Here is a 23,369-nt window from a genome sequence, read left to right as displayed (position 1 = left end):
ATTGGGGGTGCAGCGCGTGCGCGCCGCTAGGGCTCCAGCTGCGGGAGGGAAGCGGAGAGCGAGGGAGCGCGCGCGCGCGCGGCAGCACGAGCAGCGGCGGCGGCGGCGGCAGGGGCGGCAGGGGCAGCGCGGGGTCCTGTCCGTGACGGGCGGCGGCGTGTTTTTCCAGACACCTGAGGAGGAGGAGGAGGAGGAGAAAGAGGAGGAAAAGGAGGAGGAGGAGGAAGAAAAAGAAGGAGGGCGGGGGGAAGGAAGAAGAGAAGAAGGAGGAGGAGGAAAAGGAGAAACAGGAGCAGGAGGAGAGGCAGGAGGCGCTGGGGAGGCTGCAGTGGTCGGGGCTCTGCGAGAAGATGTGGCCCTTGGTAGCAACGCTCCTGCTTGGCACCGTGTGCGGCGGTAAGTGTCCCTCCGGCTCCCCGGGACCCAGCTTCCTCCCGCCCCCACCCCGCGTCTGGCGGAGCCCCGCTCCCCAGTCACCTCTCATTTTGCCAGCGGCCCCTGGGGAACTGCGCCCCCGAGGGAGGGCTGCTGGGCGGCGGCTGTGTCCTCCCTGTGCTGGCCGTGCCGGGGCCGTGGCCGTGGCCGGAGGAAGGAGCGAGGCAAGCGGGCGTCTGTGCCCTACACAAACACATACACACACTCGTCCCCTTTACTTTCACGTCCAAAATGAGAACGTGGGAGCGATCATCTCCTCCCCACCCCCTACTTTGCTACGTCTTATGAGGGATCCCCTTACCCTGTTTCCCTTCTCTCCCCCTTCTCCCTCTCTAGTGCAGACGCAGGTCTTAACTCCCCCTTCCACCTCCAAAATGCAGACACCCGAGAGACGTCAAAACATTCATTTCCCACTCCTCCCCCCAAAAAAGAATGAGATGGGGGCGGGGACAGTTGCATTTACCCTCCTCCACTCTTCTTCCCCGCTTTTCTCTCCCCCCTCATCCAGGTCTCTGTGCTTTAGATGTATTTGGGGGGAAGAGTAGGAAAACATGGGCCTCTCTCTTACCAGAGGAGTACGCATTCTGGTGAAGTGAGGAAAACCAGGTCTGTAGTTTACCCTCTCACATGTTCTTAGTACGGAAGAGGACATAAAGGACACAATCAAGTTTCATTTCATTAGGGGAGAAACCTTCTGGCTTTGACATGAGGCCCAGATAATCTCCCCTCAATTAACCATTTTTATAATATATTCTGTACTCAAGCTCACTTACTTTATTTGGAAAATTCTTTCGTAAAGTAGCCATATCTTGTGCTCCAAATATGAAAAATAATATCCAGTAGTTAAAAAATCATTTGCCTGGGACATATTATATAGTTCCAGACAAGCCCGTTTTTTAGACTTTCTGGACCCAAAGCGTTAGGGCTTCACCACACTTTGGAAAATGTCAGCGGTTATGTAGCTCCTATTACATTCAACATCCTAGGTCTGCTTTTTTTTCCTTGAGCTTTTTGTAAACTCTTACTGTAATACACATTTCTGCTCTGAGTAGCATACAATAATAGCAGCAATGAAGTTGATTTGTTACTGCCCTTGAAGTCTTGTTGATAATGGTTTATGACTTTAGACTTATTAAGATTCCAGTAGATCTCTTTCACTTTCCTTTCCCTGAACATACTGCAATGTGCAGTAGTTAGATTATTCAGAGTCCTGATAGTCAAATGCTTCATTTTAGAAATAATGCAAGAGATACTGGTTTTTTTAATCATCATACCTGTAATAATAATTCTGCATTGGTTTCATTTCAAAAATCAGTGCTTTTGGATTTAAATAGTAATAATTAAATAAGCAATAATTCTGCACTGGTATTTCAAAAAGCAGTTTGTTTTTTTAAAGAAAAGGGTTATGGATGTACAAGTATCAACATTTCAGACTGATTGTTAATTCAGATTTAATTCAATCAACTCTAGTCTGAGTTAGTTAAAGGGTTGAATTAAAAAAAAATTTTAAAAAAATGTTCTTACTGCAGATCATGTTGTTAGAAACCAGTATTATCAAAGTAGCTCCCAGGTGTTCCTTGTGGACCTGGTTTAAGGAATAGATAAGACTCATTTGTAATTAGCCATGTTCATGTATATTTTCATTTATTATGTAACAATGAATTTGTGGAGGAGGGAAAACATTTATTTTGAAAAGTTTTAAGTTGAGTTTTTAATAGCTTATGCACCTCTAAAATTTGGTTCAAATATGTAATAAAGAGGATCTACATTGATTCAAAGTAAACTCAGATTTAACACTTCAGTATGCTTGTTTCCAGTTTCATTTCTTATGAGTAGGTAATGTTTTTTCCCGTAGCATAGCAACTTTTTTACAATATCAGGGTCTTTCATAGTAAAGCAAATTCTGATCTTAAAAATTCCTTCCAATTACAATATAGCAGCGTTATACCTTGTGGCATTTCATTACAAGACACATCTCTGATAATGAGTTATTTTCTCTGAACAAATGTGTTTTTATTCTTCCTTATTTCTCAGCCTTCCTATGATCTATTGCACTTCCTCTAAAAGGACATCATTACTCTTGTTGTCAAGCGTTTATTTAATGCAAAATTGATAAATAAGCCAAACAAACCTCAAATAGATGATGACAGGTATATAAACTGCCACTTTCAGGAGTTTTCTTTGTTGTGAGCTTTCAAAAAAATCTTTACTGTCTGGGCAAAATGGTAACTTGTTTTGTTCAAAACAAATGGCTTTTTTTTCTCTAAGAAATATATTTTTAAAACATGACTTGCCATTTTAAAGAAGTAAATGCCTATTTAAAAGTATATTTCTAAGAATGACCTAGTGGTCTGTAGATAGTGTACCATCAGGCACTTGCTCATGCTGCCGCCTATGTTTTGGCAGATGTTTTATCTTTGCCTCTGAATTGGAAATGGAAATTTGAGAGGATAGGTTATGAAAGATAGATGTTTCCCCTCAAATTGATAAGTAATCTATAGGCTCCAAAATCATTCACACAACAAAGCATCAATTCTAGTTCCTCAGTGTTAGTGATGCTATTACAGTACTAAGGCTTTTTTTTTTTTTTTTAATAATTTATTTTAGTAATGGTATTTTTAAGTGTTTTATCACTCTTTTTAGTATTTTCTTCCCATTGAGAGTCCTTAAAGCTAACTTTTCCATGTTATTTTCAGTTCATGTCTCTTGCCCTCCAGTAATGTCTTAATCATGATGTGGAGTTGACTACAAGTTTTCAAAAGCTATTCCAGTAGAGCACAAGCTCTTTAACCTTAGTGGAAAGGTTTTGAGTGTGATGAGTTTGTTGATGAACTATCTGTCTTCCAAGAACCCAGCCTATTTAATTCTTAGCTTGGCCTTAGGGTGATGAATTTTTCAGCCGTAGTAACTTTCTAAGACCATCTACTATGCCTAGAGGGTTAGTGATCTGTTTTGGGAAAGACTTTGTCCATACCAGTGAAATCACAGATCTTTGCAATGTTGGTGTAAGCATTTTTCTTATTATAATGTAATGGATATTTAACACTTGATGAATTATTGCAGTCATTTCTTCTATGTTGTTGAAAACAAGAATATTATTACTGACTAGCAATTTTTTTTTAACAAAAAACAAGTTTATAATTATATTTTATATGTAATCTTTTAAAGTTGGCAAAGCACTTTATATATGTTGCCTAATTTAAGCCTGATAATAACTTTGTAAAATAGGTTAAAGAAATTATTCCATATAGTGAAACATTCCATTCCCTGTAATAACATGATTTGGATTTTTTTTCTTTATAGGTTTATGGAAAGAGAGATTTTGTTTTGGTTTTCATTGCCTTAGACACCTTGTGCAGAAGAAACTACCTCTACTAATCCACATGTGTAACTTCTCAATTTGCAGCCTTATAGTTAGCTAGGGGCAAGTCTTTAACTCAGGTATTCCTGACTCCTCCCCTCCTCCCCAAAAAAATCTACCCATTATTTCATGTTGCTTCTCATAAGTGGAGTTTAGTATAATGGAAGAAAAATAAATGGAATTCTGTCTTTTCAGCAACATGTTGAAATGAAAGGTAGCTTGATGTAGAAGAAGTATTGCATGAGTAAAGGGATCTCAATTCAAGTCCCTACTATCTCACTTAGTAACTATATGAATCTGGATAAGTCTCATAGCTTTTCTGAGCTTTGTTTGGTTTTTTGATAAAATGGGGGTTACTACTTAAGTCAGAAGAGTTATTGTCGGGATATATATAAAATGAAGATTTATGTAAAGTACAGCAAAGCCTCTTGTTAAGGCTCACTAGTAAATATGACTTGAATCCTTGGAACTCTTTTAGGAGTTTCAGAGACTTGAGACAAACAAAAAAATTGTTTATAAAGGGGACCATTGCGCATTCTTGAATGTAATCAGATCTTTTTTTGGAGGGGGGAATGATTATAGGGAAGAAAGGCAAAGATTTAATCCATGTTGGATTGTGTTTCATTCTTTTTTCCATTTTAGTCATCAATAAACAAACAATAAATATCTACTATGTACTCATCATGTTTGTTGGCTTCATATGGGAGCCAAAAAATAACTTGAACCTAGAACTTTAGACTGTAACACAAATGTTGGGATTTCAATTTGGTACCATTTATTTTGGGTGTTGAATAAATTTTTACAGGTATTTCATTTACAACTGTGTTATTGTGCCACCTTAATTTAAGTTCATAGGGTCACAGAATTTACTTAGAAAGGGCTTTAAATATCATATAGTCAAGCTCCCTTATTTTGCTGATGGAGGAACTGGGGCGCATAACTAGAAAATCACTTGCCCAAGATCACATATAGAGCAAAAAGCAGAGATGAGATTCTAAGCTGGTTATAAATGCAGTGTTCTATCCACTACCCAATAATTTTCTTATGGAAAGGAGATAGCTTAAAGATCTGATAGAAACATTAATGAAAATCACCACTTATTTAAATCCAGTTTAAGTGCTCTCTGTTTTCTTGTGTTTTTTGTTTAACATCTTCTCTCCTTTGTAAATAATTTCTTCCTTCTCAATCTCCAAATCCTTTCTGTTTTCTTATCTGCAATATGAGTATAATAATAGCACTTATCTGTGAGGATCAAATGAGATAATATTTTAAAAATACTTTGCAAACCTTAAATTACTATGCAAATACCAATGATGATGATGGTGGTGGTGATGGTGCATCTTCTATGACCTCATTACATTCTAATTTGTAATTACTTATGTATAGCTTAACTTTTGATTAGATTTATTTAAAAAATCAAAATTTTAAAATGTTCATTGAAGATGTATGAAGATTTGTTTTAAATTAAGAAAAAGTTCCTATCCTTATGGAGCTTATAGTCTCATAAAAGCTATGCCCCAGATGTTGGTAACTATAATGCTGTATCATATGTGATAGATGGATTAGATAGGAATTTAGAGAGCTGTTGTAGTCAGTAGATGCTAAGAGTAAATTACTAGTGGGAGTAAGGGCTCAGAATGCATCATGAAAAAGGTAGCATCTTAGTTAGGGTTTTTAAAAAATGAGTGGAAATTCAAAAGGTCAGAGGCATTTTAAATGAATAGGAGACATTTAAATGTCCAAAACAAAAAGGAAATAAAAGGTGTTACTCCACCCTTCCTGAGCTCCTATATCTTGATTTCCAAGAAGACAGCAGCTAAAATTATTAGGAGAAACCTTATTAATCTTAGAATTTATCTCTCATCTACTTTTACCACTCCCCACTTCATCTTTTTGTGTTAAGTTGGAGTTGACATTTTATGACTTGCATATCAACACAGGGCTGGCCTACTCTAGAAAATCTTTCCAGTTGCATGACTCTATTCCAGATCAGAAAGATTTAGGTGATTCTATTTCACTGACATTCATTAAATACTTAAATTATTAGATGATATAAGAAGGGCAAAGAGAAAACTAAGATAGAGTAGAAACTGGGAACCTCTACCAACCCCTCCCATACCTTCATGATAAACATTTTAACTCATAATTATAATACTGTGGAAGTCTGGCCTTGGTGAGCTCTTGCATTATTGAAACTAGATACTAGAAACTAGGCTGACTCATCTTGGATTTTCAGAAAGTAAAGATTTGTCCATTTGTTATAATTACTCTGAGGTGTTTTTAATTTCAGGGCAGAATAGTTTAAAAAAAGCTCCTTGATCAAGGATTATCAAAAACCTTGAATGATTTTTTTTAATGATTCCTGACAACTGGATTTTAACCATAAGGTTTGAGGAGTCTAGAGCTAACAGAGATCTCTGTCAATAGTAATAATGAAACTAATAATGCATTTGAGTAGTACTTAGTAATTATTATTACATTTGATCTTAAAGTTAAGGAGTAAGAAATGGAAACTATTTGATACTCCAGGGTAACTTTTAGGTTCCTGGTATTAGGGAGAGTTTTGAATTGTTCCTAGGGTGCATACTTGGACCTTCACAGAGGTCTTAGAACCCAAATGCTTATTAGTTGGCTCTAAAAATTCTTTCCTAACTCATCTGAATCCTCTTATGTCATTCTGACATCATTGTGAGTTACATTTGTATACTTCTGCCTGATTAGGTGATGCTGATTTTGACTTTGCTGCCAAATCTTGAATATTCAGAAACTAGTTAAATAATTTGGTGATTATCCATGTCTCTTTTGACTTTTTTCCCCCCAAGATTTTCTCTTTTACTACTTCTGTATCTGAAGATTTACTAAAGAAGGCACAAATAAGGAAAGCCAAATCAGGCTCTTTGGCTATTTAGTAACTCAACTAGAGCAGTAATGTAATTAATTCAGCACACATATTTATTAGGTGCTTATTATGTTCAAAACATATTGCTAGGTAATGGAGAAGACAGAAATGAAAAGTTATTAATGATGAGATTCAAATTATTAGTTGGTGGATTACCCAAATTATTTACCCAGGTCAGTCTTGCTTTCAATTTATTGGCATTTGTTCTGCTCAATTGCTTTAGTTATAATAATTTATCTGATTATGATAAATAATCCAATATAATTAAAACTACTTTCTCTTACCCCCTGAAATCAGTTAAAGGAAAAACACTAGATTCTGTGGTGCTGGCAGACTGTGTTTGAGTCACATAATAGATACTTAAGTGTTTTTTGAATGAATGAACCATTACAACCTCCCTCTCAAATCCAGTTGCTTAGGGGAAGTAGCCAGGCCAAAAAGCTGAAATTGAGGAAGGATTTAAGATGTAGAGGTCTAGGACTTTAAGAATGTGTATATGCTTGAAGGAACACCTGGTAAATTAGAGCTGAACTATGGAGCCAGAAGCCCCAGAGCTACCAAGTAGGTCTTTGAACCAAAGTAGACTCTTCAAGTAATTCATTATTAAGATTCATAAGCTTTTACATAGATTCCCTATTGGTTATCTTAATATCCTATGAGGAATTCAAGACAAATATTGTTCCATTTTTTTCAAAGATGAGTAAAATGGGATTCTGGTTAAATAATCTAGCCAAGATCATATTGCTAGCAAATGGCAAAGTTGATAATAGAACATAAGTCTTCAAACTTTCAGTCCTTATTAAAATTTTGCAAAAGCTTGACTAGGAAACGTAATTCTGAGTTAATAAGGAAATCAGAAAAAAGGGATTCCAAAATGAGTAATGATACAGAAAAATATAACTTATTGTAATTTAAAAAAAATACAAGGAGCCAATATACATCTTTGATGTCTGACTCACAGAGTCATGGAGAAAAAGAGGAGTACATGGGATAAATAGTCTTATAAAAGGAAAAGTAAGCAGGGAGCATAAGACAACATAGAAGAACATTTCTCTTTAAATACTGAAGGCAGACCTTTTGAGTGAAAGAAAAGTACTACTATCCAGCTTCCTCAGTAGTTCTCTTCTCTTCCACCCTTCCCCCCTTACATTTAGCATCATTGTGATTAGTTACCCAAAGTGGCAGGGGATATACCCATCATCTTTGTCTTATGGCCTTTTATACTTTTCTAAGAAGTATTTAGTTCATGTCTACAAGTGCTAGAATAGCAACAGGAAATCTCAGTGAAAACAGTGCTGGATTTGTAACTAGAGAACTCAGGTTTGGACCTTTGCTTTGTTACTGCTTGTCTATTCTTTGTCAAACTATTTAACCTCTCTGGGCCTAAATTTGCTCATTTGTAGAGAATCTGGTTAGCCAGATATGGTGCACATCTCTGTCAGCCTTCCTGTCCCAGGAGTTTGAGGTTGAAGGACCTTGTTGGCAAGTTAGAACTTGAGGCAAATTGACTGACCTTGGGAGTTGGCTGCAGTACACTAAAGTTTATTGTGTCCACACTAAGTCTGTTAGCAGTATGGTGAGCCCCCAGGAAGGGGAAGATAATGCTACCAGGCTGTGTAAGAAGGGGCAAAATGGAGCAGATCAAAGTCCCGTGACAATCAGTAGTGACTGCTGCCTTCCAACCTATGAAAGAACCAGTTCTCCTCTCCCTCAATTCCCACCCCCAGCACTACCCCCATAATTCAAATATTGGACTAGATAACCTTTAAGGTAACTTTTAGTTTTAAATATATAATTCATCATTGAGTATTTTTTTGTTATTAGCAATGAAACTACTGTAATTTTGAGAACTGATCCTCAAATAAGTTCAGGTTCTGCCTACCAGCTATTCAACCTTAATCAAATCATTTAAATACTCTAGGCCTCAGTTGTTGTTGTTTTCTGTCTATAAAATGGGTGTACTATTTTTCAAGGATGCTGTAAGAAGAATGTGTTATATCAGTGTAACTGATTATATTGAGGTTTTGTTTTTCATTTAACAGTCACGTAATTCTTCATCTAGATAAATAATCTACATTGTTGGTTCTTTTTTGTTTTTAATTTTTGTATGTATTTATTTAGAATAAAAAAAGAAGAAAGCAGTCATGGTCACAACAAAACATAATAGAATATTCAAGATATATAATAATAAATTTCCATTTCAAAAAAGCATATATAATAATAGAAGACATTGTATTCAGAACCATCCATTATTGCTTTCTTGTAAGTTTTCTTTTGTTCTCTGCTGTGCATTTTTTTCTCTTTTAATATATGTGTATAAATGTATCTCCTTGCATACACACACATGCATATACATATACATTTAAAACAATACCAATATGGTTAACATTTAAGTAGGTTTCTCTCAAATCTTTTTTGACTTTGAGATCAAAGATTACTATACTTACTTTTTTAAAAAATAAATTCTATTCCTAATCATTTTATTGTGACTGCTGGTTCTTAAAGTTTGATCTGAGGAGCCCAGTGATTCCCATAGATCCTTTCAGGAAATCTGTGAGATCAGAATTGCTGTAACAAGACTAGGACATTGTAATTTCTAATACAGCATTATTCATTTAACATATCTTCTTTCTTTCAGGTCTTTAGTAATTTTTAAGTGTAAAGGGATTCTGAAACCAAATGGTTTGAAATATTCTGGTCTAAACTAAAAGCTCTTTAAAACATGAGAAACTTGGTGGGCTGCTACTACCTCTGTTAACATAGTTATATAACTTCGCTAGCAAGTGGCTGATTATTATTTTCCCTCCCAGCTTGTCAAGTGGCAACTTGTCAGATTGGAACATTGGACACCATATATCTCACTCAATAGAATGGGCTCTTGATTTAATTTTTTTTTTTTTTAAATCTGTATCTTGGAGGAAGAAATACCTATAACAGTAATTTTGGAAATCCCTTGCTGAATAGTTTTCAGTGAAGTGTGGGGGTGGAAAATGCCATTCAATTGTATATAACCCTTTGCATATAAAATGTCTACTGAACTCTGTATTTAGCAGTGTGAAAAACAGCCACATAGAATCAGTTTTTCTTGTTAGCATTCTAAGACTTTCCAACCTAGTGGAAAGATGTGATGTGATTCATCCGATTTATTTTGTATATTAAAGTAGGATCAGCCACTTTCCTGGAAATGTAGCATAAGGGTAGAGATAAACTTCATGTCAGTTTAGCAGGTTCTATTTAGAGAAACTGTATAGAATTTGAGGCTGAATATAATACTTGGCCTGCTTTTCTGTTCAGAATTTGTTCGTGGTGAGGACATGACACTTATTTGTCATCAGCAGGCAGCAGCACACATTGCTCCATGCCTTTCAAAGTTATATTTTAAATATATGCACAACCTTGGACAATAGTTGATTCTCTTCTGTGGCTCCCACCCCACCCCAAATGTATACACTTCCTTACTGGAAGACAATATGGAAAAACTGGTACTTTGAAACATCAACAGTGTGTGCTGCTGTTAAAAAAAAATAATTGGTTTTGCTTGTCTTGTCTCATGCTGCATTATCTCATTGCTTAGTTTTGTCAACAATTAAACCGTTAATCATAAGCATTCCTAGCATATGCAGCATTATACATGGCACAATTCTAGAAGTTAAATAAAACGGTTGCTTTTTTTTTCTTTCTAGGTTCTGCACAGCTGACATTTAATTCAACCAGATTTGTAGAAGAAACTATTTGCAATGAAACTGTTGTACTTCCCTGCATTGTTAATAATCTAGAAATAAGGAAAATTGAAGTCATGTATGTAAAATGGAAACACAAAGGAAAAGAAATTTTTACATTCAGTGGAGAGCAAAGTAAACACAATGCCAGTGATAATTTTAAAAGTGCAACAATTCCATTTTCACTCTTAGTAGAAGGAAATGCTTCTTTGCTAATGAAAAAGAGTGATGCTATCCCTGGGAATTATAGCTGTGAAGTTACAGAATCGAACAGAGAAGGAGAAACAACAGTGGAACTAAAGTATCATGTGGGTAAGTTATCTAAAACCTTCTACTTTTCTCATAGTGCAACAATTCAAATCTCAAAGAATAAGGGAAAAATATTGAATGAATCTGAAAGAAAACTTGAAATCAAAGAGGGCTATTAATAACATATGTTGATATAATGTTTTACAGCATTAAGAGTTAGGAGACTTGCTTTATTTCCTATTAGGCATTTTATACTGAAGCACAGTTGATGTCTGACTGTCAAATTTTGTTGTTTATGTTTATTTGTTAAACAAAATTTAAATTTTGAAGACTCTGTTCTTTGGACAAATGATCCTCAAACTTTTGGTCAGGAATTAATTTTATCAAAGTAGAAAATCTACCTGCTTTACCTACTTCTGTTTGTCATCAACAAAAAAGGTACAGTTCTCTATGGACCACATGCTACTTTCAGTTACTTGATCTTTTACAAACTCTAACCTTTGATGAAGGAAAGGTGATATGCCATGACTTCATTGTCAATACTACTACTTGCCTCCTCTTCATACATGCTTCTGCATGCAAATTCTTATAAATGTTAACCAAGATAAGTGTCTTACTTCCTGTGAACCAGTGCTGAGACAATGACTACAGCCTTTTTGTCCCTTCTTTCACACTCCTAATGGTCCCTGTTATGATTACTGAGTACCTTAGAGTTTAATCATTTATTCAACAAGCATTTATTAAGTAACCTACTATGCAGAATGCACTAGGTAAAGTATGGGGAATACAAAAAGAAGCAGAAGGCCCTGTCCTCATGTCTTCTAATTCCTTTCTTTACTATATGGTTCACTAAACCAGGTATGATTATATCCTGACATTGCATTTCATTTTGGGATGGGACTTCTTTTTTAAAGATTTATTCCAAACTTAATAATAGATGAAATGAACGTTCCCATATACGTAGTAGAAAAAAAAATAGATTGTGAATGAAACTGCATATCTGTTCAGCTTTTCTTCTTAAAATATATAATAAATGTAACAACCAACTTTCCAATCTATTTTGTTTCTGATTATTTCTGTTTTCTTCTATACATTTGAAAATCCTCATGATCTTTACTGTCTTTTTCTGTTTTTTTTTCCCTTGGCTACTTTATCTATAATCCACTCTCCTTCTTATCTACTACCAGATTGAAAAATACATGAAAGAAAAGGAAAACCCATACAACAGTAATGCATAGTTAAGCAAAGTAAATCCCCATGTTAGCCATGTCAAAGAATGTATCTTATTCTGTGCTCATAGCCCATCACTTCTTTGTCAGGATGTGGGGAGCATGCTTTATCATCAGTATTCGGTAGTCATACTTGGTCATTTAATGTTATCATTATATTTTGGATAAGCTTTTAAACTAGAAAGTTACTGTGTTGCATTTTGAGAACCATTATTGTTAGACATGAGAACTAGATAATTCAGTAACAGTAATTTCATTTTTATTTCTATTTATATATCTTGTCATAATAAATTTTATTAAATGACATAGGATAGTTTAGTTAATTAAACAGGTGATGTTTATCTATTTGGGGAATGGAGGAAGGATCTGATAAGAGGCAGGCAGCAAATGATAAGGACTACTTTAAAAAAAAAAAATTGGTTTTGCTATTAGAATGTGACCCTGGTTAAGTCACTTATCCCGGTTTACCTCGTCTGTTAAAAAAAAAAAAATGAGCTGGAGAAAGAAAAGGCAAACTACATCAGTGTCTTTGCCAAGAAAACTCCAAATGAGATTGTGAAGAGTTGGGCATGATTAAAAATGACTGAACAGCAGTATACCCCAGGAGCTAAAATCTATAAGCCATCTACATTTTAATGTAAATTACTTTGAAGTATGTGGCCTGGAAATTAAGGGAGTTTGATGTGTGAAAAAGGTGCTAAGAAGAAAGCTACATTTTGATGTACCGGTCACTTCAAGGAATGTAGACTTGGAAGGGGTAGGATTTGAGAATGAGAAGCATGAGATCATTGATTGCTTTTTTGTGGATTTGGAATTATACACAAAATATAGAAAATAAAAGGAGTAGGAAAGTAGGAAACCAAATACTAAATACAGTTTTGCATAGGATTCAAGACAAAGTCAGAGTAGTTCACATTAATAAACATTCTAAAGAGATTTCCTCACAGATCTTTGAAGTAAATAGTGTAATTTGGGGGCAGAAAAAGTGTCATTATGTACCCCCAAAATCCCCTCCATATTATATATATATATATTTATTTACAGGTATATAATTTTATATAATATGTATGAATATATATGTATATGTGTGATTTATATTATAGCTTAAATGTACAAATATAAGTGCACATGCTTCAGATAGTTTTTCAAGAATTAGAATTCATTAAACTTTTTAACAATTGAATATTTCTTTGATGATTTATGGATGAACTGTGAAAAGTTACTTTAACTACACTTGTAATTTGAGAGGAAGCTTAAAATATTTAGATAATAAAAATGGATAACATACAAACTTTCCTTTTTTAACTCATTAAATGAATATGTGAATAATAACATTTCTGTGTTACCTTAAGATTTACAAAAACTTTAAAATAACTGGGTTAGGTAGGTATTAGGAGGACCATTAGGCACATAAAACAAATGAAGAAACAGAGGCTCAAAGAGATGAAATACTTTTCCATAGTCATCCAGTTAGTAAGTTACAAAACTGAATTCAGATGTTCTGACTACAAGATTAATGGTTTTGGATCCCCTGCACTTTGTGTTGCTAAAACAGTGTGGTATAGTGGAAGGAACATTGAATTTGGTTTCAAAAGAATTAGATTCAAATCATTTCATTTTTGATTTATTTTTCTTATTCATAAAATAAAGAGGTTGCCCAAAATTATTTCTGAAATCCATTGGATTTGTATTCTCTTTAAACTTAAGATATTGTGGTAGCTTCATGAAAGAATACAACTTTTTGCTTTTAATGATGTAGTAAGATGGTATCTCACTTTGAAGCATGAAAATCTTATATGATAAAGAAATAATTCCAATTGAGGGCTTTGGAGATATTATAGATAAAATTATTTTGCATCTTGCATAACTATAACTAAGGATACAAATGAGAGTAGAAGTTATGATTAAAAGAATTTAGCTGATAAACATATATAATAGACTTTGTAGTTTTACTTCATTTGGCAGAGAAATACTAATATGGAAAAATTCAATGAAATGTTGAAAACAATATATTATATTTAGGTCTTTTATTATTACTTATTTTAATGTAATGCCTAGAGGAAGCATATATAGTAAATTCCTTTTCTCTGAAATGTGACCTAATTTGTGCATACATTATATTTAGTTATTTTTATTATCACTTATGTTAGTGTGGTGACTAAATGAAACAGTCATGGTGAATTGTTTTTCTCTAAAATACAAACATTTGGAAACCAAAAAGAAAAATCTAAAATAGCTTTTAAAAAGTGATTACATTATTTTTTTCACGAAAAATATTCTTTTTTTTCTCTCTCCCTACATACACACACACACACACACACACACACACACACACAAAAAAAAACTACATAATTATTTATGATTACTTTGAAGTAATACGCAGTGCCTTCTAAATCATCAAATACTAAATTATGTTGAATATAATTTTTAAGATGTCAAACAATTCAAAAAAATAAAAATATATACAACATATTTCATTTGTTTGAAATTGATCATCTATTTGGGCATATGCTAAGAATAATTAATCAGATAAACCCATACTCCATCTATTCTGGAAAAAATTTATATGGGTGAATGGATGAAACATTTATTAAGCGCTTAAGACTGAAGCACTGTGGAAGTGCTGGAGATAGAGAAAGAAAATTAAGAAAATCCCTGTTTTCAAGGAGTTCACATTGTAATATGTGAGATAATACATGAAGTTTTTTGCTATGAGGAAAAGAGAAAGTTTTCATGGTCCCTAGAGAACAGTGTCAAAACAGATGGTAATGCCTTTTCTTTAATGTTATTTTCACTGGTAAAATCATATCACTCTTATAATAAATCATTTGATAAAGCCAGGGACATTGATAAAAAGAATTTTTTCCCCCTGGGGCTTCAGTACATGTGATGGCAGCTCCTGAGTTTCCAGATTACATTGTTCACAGAGGTTATTTCCTAGGATAATGGTTGAGAGTACTACACTGGAAACATTGCTGTTCTCAGGGTTCTTGAACTCATGGTCCTGGGTTGTTTCCATTAGGATCTGAAGGGAGATGATAGTCAAAATGGTGGTAGTAGTTTTAATTGCCTCACACATGTTGCCTCCTGACTTTATCATGGTGCTTTACTGCTTCAGCTAGACTAGCTTGCCTGCCATGTGTGCCACAATTGGTGGGGATGGCTGGCCCCTTTTCTATAAGTATCATTTCTGATAGTGGACATGAGGACTGGACTAAAAGCGGGATCTATAATCTGAGTTGTGCTCTTCCTCCCAGGGTTCCTATTCTTGTCTTCCCATTGGAGGCAGTTGGTTTGCCATTGTCGTTGGTGCCATAATGAATTCTCTCATTAATGATGGCTTTTATGATAGGGCTGGAGGAGACGCTGCTATTCCTAAGGCTCTTATTCAGGATTTCCATCAGAATCTGAGGGAGTGATAGTAGTCAAGGATATAATAGATTGTTATTATACCAAGTTATACTGATGTCCAGGCACAAAAATAACTTATAAAACCTCTTTCTGTCATAGTCTTTATCCTTCAAAGCCAACCCTCTTCTCTTTCTACTTATAATAACTTCTTAGCCTCTAGTCTCTATTTATCAGAAATAAATAGTAGTATTGATACGAATCTTGAATTGGAGTAAAGTTTTGTTGTTGGGATACATAGACCCTCTCAGGATTAGGAATTAGTTTGACATGTAAGTGCCTGCTATATGCAGAGCCCCATGCCAGATACAAAGAGCACATAAAAAAAAGAAGACATATTCTTTTTCAAGAGAGTCTTTAAAGAACTTTGGGATGATATCCTGTAGTATAGAATATAAATGCATAAGAGCAATATGATATGCTTAAACTGGTAGAGAGGTGATGTCTGCCTGGGAGGTCAGGAATGGAGACGGATTAAGGTTAAGTTTGATAGAGGAGATTGTAATGTCTGGGCTAGCTTTCTGGAAGTCCTTCAGATGGGCCTTGGTCTCAGCAAGATAAACACCATGAGAATAGACAAGAATAGAGTCTAAAGCCTTCACAGTCTGTCTCTTTCATTGTCTGGGTCTGTCATAGTCTTACCCAGTCTCAGTCTGACCCAGTCTCTTCCAGTAATCTGATGGTCTGCCGGTCTCAACTAGTCTTCCTCTGAGTCTGACTTTGTCCCCAGTACCCTATTATAATTACATCATTACAGTGTACTGAATATGTGTGAACTAGAGAACCATTATATCACCATACTAAGTACTAAGTATATATGTGAACTAGAAAATCATTATCTCATCAGTTCCATTGAGTTAACACCTCGTTTCAAATATACTTCTCCAGAGTTCTGTCCTCTACATCTCCAGCTTTCTTTTGTCTTAGAACACAGGTGGTCATACCCTCCCTGACTTCTCAGGAAGGTGAGAACACCAAACTAGATAATGTTAGCAGGTTTCCTCTGGACTGAAGGGTTTTACTTGAAACAGGTATACATAAATCCATCAGCATGGGAGGTATTACACAAGCACATAATAATATAAGACAGGCTAGTAGTGATGTAACAAACAACACGAATCAACATGAGGAATTATACATGTCTATAAGTCCTAGAAGGAAGGTACATAAATAACAATCACACATATGTCTCCTTCAGTAGCCAAGAGATAGTCCAAAACCAATCTGTTGTCCATTATTTCATGTGTCAGCAAATCCAATGATTCCTGAGGGTTTTGAAGTCCTGCATCAGTCTCATTGACAATTTTTGATGTCCATGAGTCAAACGCCATAACTGCCAGGCTTTTTCAGTGGTGGGCACAGTCAGTGACGGAACCACCCGATGTTTCTTGGGTCTTCTCCTTCATTTCATATTTCTGATGGACTAGGCAAATACGTCTTGTTGGCACCCATCTGATTCCTTCTTCATCTGTAGAGATACAAGCAAACCCTCTCCCCCAAGCAGTTAACTCATCTGGTCCCTTCCATTCACCACTTTCTGGGTCTCTCCACATCACCTGGCGATTATCTAAAGATAGTGGAGCTGCTTGCACTGGACACTGCCCTTCCGGTGGGTTATAAAACCTGTTTGCCGGAGCAAGTGCATCTTTGTCAAAAATCAAGAAGTTAATTGTATAAAGAACTAAATTTAAGAGTTCTCTAGGGTTACCTGTGGCTCCCCCTTTCTTTTGTTTTTGGAGGAGCATCTAGATTACTCTGTTTCTCCTCTCTAATATTGCCTGTCCTTAGGATTAAAGGATATGCCAGTTTCTTTTGTAAGGTGATGTGGTGAATTTAAAGTAGTGTCTCCTCTTAAAATGTCATACAATGGTTGTAATTGATAGGTAGTTAAGCCTAACACTGGGTGCATCCATTGGCTATCTTCTATCAATTTCTGAAAGTCATTTAAGGTGTTCAACTTCTCTGTTCTTAAGGAAAGCTTTTGTACTGTAAGCACCTTAGGGTATACTTCGTATTCTAAATATTGAAAAGAAGCATGTCTTTGAATTTTTTCTAGAGCTATATGCAATTTGTAATTCCTTAGTGTTTCCCTGGTCTTTTGTAGACATGCTTCTAACATTTGTCTCTCAGGTGCCCATCCCAATATATCATCCATGTGATATAACAATATAACTTTTGGAAATGCTTTTCTTACTGGAATAAGAGCAGCAGCAATATACATTTGATATATAATAGGGCTGTTTTTCATTCCCTGTGGCAAATCTGTCCATTCATATCTTTTACAAGGCTCAGCTAAGTTAATGTTGGGCACTGAAAAGGCAAATCTTTTCATATCCTCTTTATCTAGAGGGATAGAATAGAAACAATCCTTAATGTCTATAACCCAAAGAGGCTGTTCTCTAGGCAATTGAGTAGGAAATGGAAGAACAGGCTGAAGAATTCCCATAGTTTCCATCTGTTCATTTACTTTTCTTAAATTAGTCAACATCCTCCATTTTCCAGATTTCTTTCTACAATAAATACAGGGGAATTGCAAGGATTTATAGAAAGTTGTAAGTGTTCTGTACTATATCTAATAAGGCTGAATTTTTTCACTAGCTAAGAGCCAATGTTCTACCCACACTGGTGTATCAGTTTTCCATTGAATAGGAACAGGTAAGAATGCAGGCAGGCCTTCAACAGCATCCTTGCCTAAAGAGCCAAAGTACTCACTTATAATCCTAACTGTTGTGAGATGTTTCTTCCTCACAGATTGACTTTTTTCAACTACAAAAGGAGTAAAAACTCCTCTTTTACCTTCAAAAATCCATCTCAAAGGGGTAGCACTAACTTCAGTTGCTATTGATCCTCCCATGCCAGACATATAGGTATCTGCCTTAATTTTTGGCCAATGATTGGGCCAATTGATACCTCTAATGACTGTACAATATGCACCTGTGTCGACCAACCTTTCCAGTGGTATGCCTTTTACATAAATAGTGAGCATTGGATGGTCAGCTATCACAGCTGCTATCCAGAATATTCCTGGATTCTGTTATTGGGAGTCCGATATGGGCAAATATCACCAGATTGCTTATTAGGACTCTGTATCAGTAAATCTGATGCTACTACTTCTCCTGGGTGATAAGTCATACATTGTCTACCCATATTAGTGACTGGGATATTATCTACACATTCCCCAATTTCCCACATCAGTGTATGGATGAACACTGTTTTGTAAATACTCTCAGGAGATGAAATAGTCAAGCCTATTGTGGCTGAAGGGAAAGGATCCATAGGCCAGACAGGGACAAATTTCACCTCTTCAGGAGATATCTCAGTAGTCCCAGCTGCATACAACTCTATTCTCCCCCATTGTAATCCCTTTCTCCCATGATATTGCTTTTTGACTGATTGATCATATTGGAATACTGAACTTCTGAAGACTCTCTGGGTGTAACATCAGCTACCACCATGCTCCAAGTGTTTTTTCCCTGGGGCCCTGGAGCTGGGCCCCGGCTTCCTGTTTCTCTGAGTCATTCTACAGTCTGATGCTCATTGGAAGCCTCTGTTGCATTTTGGACGTGAGGTTTGGGGTCTTGTCTCCCACTCTGTTTTTTTACTCTATCTTTATGCCAACATTGAGCTTTCAGATGCCCTACTTTACCACATTAAAAGCATTGATCAGTCTCTCTGGAAGTCCATTGCCAAAAGGAACCCTGTCTTCCCATGTTCTGATTTTGAAAAGTACATCATAGTCTGGGTATAAAAGGTATTTGTGGCCACTGTGCCACAGCATCTTATGATCTCCTCTAAAGGAGCATCCTTGTGTAGTCCTAGTATAATTCTTTTACAAAGCTCATTAGCATTTTCCTTAGCAAGTTGTGTTATCATAATTTCTGTTGCTACGTTTTCACCAATAGTTTGTGTGACAGCTGTCCACAAACGTCCCACAAAATCAGCAAAGGGTTCATTTGGACCTTGTACTATTTTTGTGAAGGCTTCCCCTCTATCTTGTCTTCCTGGGAGGGTGCCCCATGCTTTGATAGCAGCAGCAATTTGCTTATCTTCTGCTTTAGGATAATTAATTTATGCTAAAGTGTCTGCATAGAGACATAAACCTGCTAGTTGTTCAAAGGTGACTGGTATATTAACTTCAGGTTGCCTATTTCGTTGGGCTTGTATTCTACAGAGTTCACTCTACTCAGAAAGCCACAACAAATATTGTCCAAGTTCTAAACATATCCTTGCTATAGATTTCCAATCATTAGGGGTTAAAACTTCAAAAGCCAGATTCTCTAATAACATCTTAACATAAGACAATGTAGGCCCATAAAGAGTATAAGCCTTTTTCAGATCTTTGATAATTTCTAGATTAAACGGAGTATATTTTCCTTTTTTCTTAACCTGAAGAGTCAAACTTTTCAGTCATAGGGTATACAGATTTTTAAATCAGATGTATCTTGCCCTTCTCATTAGCTTTAATTAGTGCCTTTTATAATCGTGTCATGGGGGTGGACAAAACTGCCATATGGGTGGTACTGATGGTGTCGCTGCCTTTCCCCCTCCCCCTCCTCCTCCCTTCACCCAGGAGGGCGAAATTGAGGGAGGATGGTCAAGAAATGGGGAATGAACTAAGAGCAACTGCCCCGGGGTAACTGAGCTGTGAAAGTGAGGAACACCACACCCCTTACGTTCATCAGCACTGTTCTTATCCAATTCTCCATGCTTTTTAGCTGCTTTGTTAGAACTTGTGGGCTCCTTAAAGCCAATATTACTATATTGTACATAAGGAATGTTTCTTTATGAATTGAATCAGGACCCATAGCTTTGTAATAATTAATTAGTTGCTCTCCCACTAGTTCCCACATCTCTGGCTCTAATTTTTCTTCCTTAGAGAACCAAGGAAATGTGCACTCTAATATATTTAAGAGTCCATGGATCTGCTTCCAACAAACCTTGCTTCTTTATTAACCTAACTATGCATTCTACATACTTCCCTTGGAATAGGGGAGACTCTTTTCTTAGTATTTGCCCCATTTTAGCTAAAAAATGAAAGTAACTAGTTTAGCCCTTACCAAAGTTTCCTGCTTGTCTATTTTTATACTCACCCTATTTCCCGGTCACAGGGACTTCTCCACAGATCACATCAGTCACACTGCTGAGTGTAGATCCTCATGTCTATGTTTGGGCTAGCTTCCTGAAGGTCCTTTCAAATGGGCCCTGGTCAGCAGGATCAACACCAGGAGAATGGACAAGAATAGAATCTAAAGTTTTTACACTCTCTCTCCTTCATTGTCTGTGTCTGTCATAGTCTGAACCAGTGTCTTCCAGCAGTCTGACTTTGTCTCCCTCTGAGTCTGACTTTGTCTCCATTTTAAATACTCTATTATAATTACATCATTACAGTGTACTGAATATATGTGAAATAGAGAACAATTACATCACCATACTAAGTGTTAAGTATATATGTGAGCTAGAGAACTATTATCTCATCCCTTCCACTGAACACCTTATTTCAAGTATACTTTTCCAGAGTTCCAGCTCTCTTCATTTGGATTGTACAAAAGGCAAATGACATTTTTTGAATAGTCCTGAGTATAATTTTGCTTGAACATAAAGTCATGAAGAAAAATAGGGTGAAACAGGGAAAGGTGGTTTGGAGCCGGATTGTAAAAAGCTTTGAAAAGTTTGGGTTTCTTGGTGATGGTGGTGAAGATTTTTGAGTAGTATAGCTACATAGTAAGATTTATATGTGAGAAATATTAATCTTGAAAATAGGATGGGATATAAGGCCTAACAGTGTTTCCTATAGAATATGTGCTTAATAAATATTGAATTGTAAGAAAAGAAATGTGGTGAGGGGAATTCTTATAAGTATTTCAGGTAACAGTTAAAAAGGGTTTTGACAGTTTCAGTGGAAAGGGATGAATAGATGCTTGAGACTTTTAGAGAATTGGAACTATATTGAGGCTTTGGGGATGAGTGGGAATCGAAGAAGACTCTGAGATTTGAGCATAGGTATTTGGAGCAAAAATCCTTTCTTATTTCTCAAAGTCACAGAATTTCAGCATTGGTAAGAACCTCAGATGCCATCTAAAGAAATATCCCTCATTTGAAGATCTCAAGGGGGGATATCCATTACTTTCCATAGCTTCATTCTACTTTTGGATATTATTTGAGAAGATTTTCTTAATAGCAGCTCTAAATCCATCTCTTTCAATTAGTAACAAATAGGGAAATTAAGAAAAGGACAAGTTTTGTTGGAAAGATAACTCAGCATTGGACTTCTTAAATTGAATGGTGTATTCCAGCCAGTCAGGTCACAAAGTACCAGTTACGCCTATCAAGTCACATTTTACAATAGGTTCAGATTCGAGTTCAGGCTTACCACTTGATCAAGTGCTTGATCAAGACTATTGACTGTTAAATGAAAAGGATATTCAAAGAGGACATGTGTTACCTTTTTGTCACCTCCAGCCCCCTAGATCTTAGTAATAAAATAACGGTCTAGTTTTTTTAAAAAGCATAGGTGTTGGTATATCTTGGTCTGATTATCATTATCAGGCTTCTTTCTTTGCCTTGTATAACTCAGGAGCTCCACTGTCCAAGTTTAGGGAATAGAATATGTTGCAGAATGATCAGATTTTTATATAGTTTTTCTTGGGAAAAAGTCAATAAAAGTTACTGTCTTGACTAGTCAACTTTTAGCATAACAGTATAAAGCCTTTTAGCATTATAAAGTAGTCATTCTGAAAATTCTGCAGAATTTTTTTAGTGAGGTTTTTAAACGAGGGTGCCTATTTATGGTTTTGTTACAGATAAGCCAATCATTTTTTAAAGTTATTACTCAAATAGGTTACAGAATCATAATCACCCACAGTTAAGGCAGACATTAAATGCTACTATTTGTTGTTCATGGGGGTTGGATGACTTATCCGCACTAAATAGGAAATAAAAGCTCTAGAAAAGAGCAATTGTCTGAGAGGCTATAAACTGTGCACCATAGTCTTCTGCCTCTGTTTAAAAAAAGGGGGAGTTACTAGAATATATTTTCTTATACATTCTTTGGTAATGGATTTGGTTATCCAAAAATGTGTTTTGGACATAGAAATCTATAATGATTAAACCATTTGGACTTCTCCACAATGCCAGAGAGGTAAATGGAGATGGAAGTTCTGGAGCTTTGAAAAGAGATCATAACTAGAGATAGACATTTTAGAATAGTCTACAAAGAAGTTATAGAGTGGAAGAGATTGCTGAGAGAAAGAGAGTAAAGGAATGATAATCTTAGACCAGGGTAAGGAACATCATGCCTGCAGGCCATGTAAGGCAGGGGAAAATCATTTGCTTAAGGCAACCACAAGCAATGATAAGCTGAAAGGGAGGCACAATAATCTCCCACTGTTTGAGTTCTAATAGTTGATAATTTTGTATGACATGCAAATGATATTATAAGTATCCAAATGGCTTTTGGCAGAAAAAAGATTCCCTACCTCTGATCTTGAGGAATCCCTATCTATGGTATAAGACAGAGAAGAAGAGACAGAAAGATTAATAGAAGATAGAAGAGACTGAACTGTTCTTAGATATAAGCAACCATTTGGAGAACTTGTTGATTGAGATTTGGGGAGTTTTGTAGCTGGTCAGTCTTGTCCAGCTCTTCATGATCCTATAGATCACAGCATGCCAGGCCCTTCTATCCTCCACTGTCTCTTGATGTCAGTCCAAGTTTATGGTCATTCTTTCTGTGAGACTCTTTAGTCATCTCATTCTCTGTCATTCCCTTTTCCTTTTGCCTTCAATCTTTCCCAACAACATGGTCTTTTCTATTGAGTCTCAGCTTCTCATTATGTGGCTATAATATTTAAACTTCAATTTCACTATTTATCTTTTCAGTGATTAGACTGAATATATTTAAGTATTGATTGATCTGATCGTCCAAAGAACAAGTCTTCTCCAGCACCAAAATTTGAAAGTATCAATTCTGCATCGTTCAGCTTTCTGTATAGTTCATTTCTCATGGCCATACATTGCTACAGGAAAAGTCACAGCTTTGACTATATGTACCTCTGCTTTTTATTCTGTTG

General features: G+C 36.0%; 1 protein-coding gene across 3 annotated transcripts in view; it reads left to right on the top strand.

Moving 5' to 3' along the window:
- The first annotated feature begins 250 nt into the window (after window positions 1-250).
- CD47 (CD47 molecule) overlaps window positions 251-23,369 on the top strand; it is an 88,067-nt gene continuing 64,948 nt past the window's right edge. For all 3 annotated transcript variants that reach the window (XM_051985243.1, XM_051985242.1, XM_051985240.1), the window contains exons 1-2: window positions 251-396; window positions 10,379-10,726. In XM_051985243.1, the coding sequence (XP_051841203.1) occupies window positions 351-396; window positions 10,379-10,726 (394 nt within the window). In that variant the 5' untranslated portion in view covers window positions 251-350. The remainder of the gene's footprint in view (window positions 397-10,378; window positions 10,727-23,369) is intronic.

The sequence above is a fragment of the Antechinus flavipes genome, chromosome 3, assembly GCF_016432865.1.
Source record: "Antechinus flavipes isolate AdamAnt ecotype Samford, QLD, Australia chromosome 3, AdamAnt_v2, whole genome shotgun sequence".
Taxonomy (NCBI): Eukaryota; Metazoa; Chordata; class Mammalia; order Dasyuromorphia; family Dasyuridae; genus Antechinus; species Antechinus flavipes.
The sequence above is the reverse complement of the archived record's forward strand: the minus strand, read 5'-3'. Positions and strand labels throughout refer to the sequence as shown.